This window comes from Rhinoraja longicauda, chromosome 28, assembly GCF_053455715.1.
Source record: "Rhinoraja longicauda isolate Sanriku21f chromosome 28, sRhiLon1.1, whole genome shotgun sequence".
NCBI lineage: Eukaryota > Metazoa > Chordata > Chondrichthyes > Rajiformes > Arhynchobatidae > Rhinoraja > Rhinoraja longicauda.
The window spans coordinates 909201-911460 of NC_135980.1; the positions used below are offsets into that span (position 1 = coordinate 909201).

Below are 2260 nucleotides of genomic sequence, written 5' to 3' on the forward strand. Positions count from 1 at the left end.
TCCACGTGTTCCTCAGATGCTGCCTGACCCGCTGAGTTTATTCTCTCAATACTGTGTAGTTGTTTTGTGAAAAGTCCGCGAATTCAATGCCGCCTCGACTTGTCGTGGGATTCAGGAGAGTCACAACACGGGGAGGAGGTAATTAATTAACAATTAAAAGACTAGCAACAAACACGTAAATATATGCTGACCACAGTAGTCAGCTCCAAATTAGCATTACGTATAATTACAGAGGGCCCCACATGCGGAAAGTAATTGTGGACTTTCCGTGGTTTTCCAGTTCTGCCAGGGGTATCCCGGGCAGCCGATGTTTAAATGTGGAACAAGTTTATTCAATTCGAAGCAAAAATCTTGAGAGCAACGTCTGTAAGAATTACGTGGCGAATTTTTATTTACTCTTTACCGAAAATATACGTGGTTCTGAAAAGAACCGTTGGGTTTTCGATTTGTTTTGTCCGTACTCTGTGGATATTTATTTGGAGCTGGTGTACTTGGTCACCGCCTTTGTCCCTTCCGACACGGCGTGTTTGGCCAGCTCCCCGGGCAGAAGTAGGCGCACAGCGGTCTGGATCTCCCGGGAGCTGATGGTGGACCGCTTGCTATAATGGGTCAGGCGAGACGCCTCGCCCGCGATCCGCTCAAAAATATCATTGACGAACGAGCTCATAATGTCCATGGCTTTGGAAGAGATGCCTGTGTCAGGGTGAACCTGCTTCATCACTTTGTAGATGTAGATGGAGTAACTCTGCTTCCTTGACTTCTTGCGTTTTTTGTCCACTGGCTTCGGTAAGGTTTTCTTGGCGCCTTTCTTGGGAGCTGTTTTCTGCTGTTCCGGCATTTTCTTAGAGGATTTTAATCAAAGACAGAAAAAGTTATTCGGAGCGTGGATTAAATAGACAGCGCCGTCACCCTATGCTAATGAGGGATGGGGCATGAACAGATCCTATTGGTCGGTTTGAGAGACGAATAATTACACTGCTCAGACGCTCTGATTGGATACCTGAGGGGGACGCGTCACAATCCCTTCCTCCACCAATCAGAAGGCGTTCCCATAACCCAGGATGCTGTCCGGGTCACACTGCAGACTGGGAATTGGCGCCGTTCAACCCCTGTTGAATCCCCTCCAGCGTGATTCCCTGGTCGATCGTTCCCAGGTTTTCTTGTGCAAGCCTTCTTCATAGAAGCACATCGGCCAATCCCCAATCTTCTGGCATCTCACCGGCGGCTTACAATGATACATGGCTCAACCTGGGCCCCCACAATTTTTTCTCTAGTTTCATACAGTGATGTAACTACTGAGGCTGCTGCGATTTTACACTTTTTAAGGACATAACCTACTTGATTACCTCAGCAGGTTAGGGAGTATTTGAGGAGAACATGGATGGGTGATGTTTCTGGTTGAGACCATTCTGTCTGAAGCAGGATCTGTAACCAAAACGTCACCTATCTATGTGTAGGAAAGAATTGCAGATGCTGGTTTAAATCGAAGGTAGACACCAAATGCTGGAGTAACTCAGCGGGTCAAGCAGCATCTCTGGAAGGAAGGAATGGGTGATGTTTTGGGTCTGAAGAAGGGTCTAAACCCGAAATGTCACCCATTCCTTCTTTCCAGAGATGCTGCTTTTCTTGCTGAGTTACTCCAGCATTTTGAGTCACTGGGCTCTGTTCTTCAGAGATGCTGTCTGGCCTGCTGTGTTACTCCAGCACTTTGTGTCCTTTTGTATGTTAACCAGCATGTGCAATCCTTTGTTTTGTTATACATTTTAAGATGCTCACTACCTCCACTACAGAAATACAGACTATTCCCAAGACCGCCCAATTAATTTTCCGAGTTCCCTCATCCTCACGTTTCTGCTCTGGGAAAAACTTAGGTAAAATATTTTGTGCTAACCTCGCCAACATTCTGTGACTACTCGTAGATGTTCTCTTTGGTCTTTGAAGGCACCTATTCTCTCCCAAGTTAAAATACGTTTATAAATCACTCTAGATTTAGTCTTAACTTTCTCTGCCATAGCTATCTCATACCCCTTCATGCCCCTCCTGATTGTCTTGTATACTCCAACATCACCTACAATCCACCAGGGCTTTGCTTGGTCCCAGCTGCCTTATCAGCATAACCATGCTTATCATGGTTCAATATAATGCTGATCATGCCTTTGTGCATCTCACAACAATCTACCTGTATAATGATAGTGTAAGAAAATAACTTCAGATGTTGGTACAAATCTAAGGTATTTATTTCACAAAATGCTGGAGTAAC

General features: G+C 45.3%; 1 protein-coding gene across 1 annotated transcript; it reads right to left on the minus strand.

The window, feature by feature from the left end:
* Positions 1-472: 472 nt before the first annotated feature.
* On the minus strand, positions 473-853 carry LOC144607145 (histone H2B-like). The gene has a single exon (XM_078423772.1). The coding sequence runs from the start codon at positions 836-838 to the stop codon at positions 473-475; it is 366 nt and encodes a 121-aa protein (XP_078279898.1). The 5' UTR covers positions 839-853.
* Positions 854-2260: the final 1407 nt, after the last annotated feature.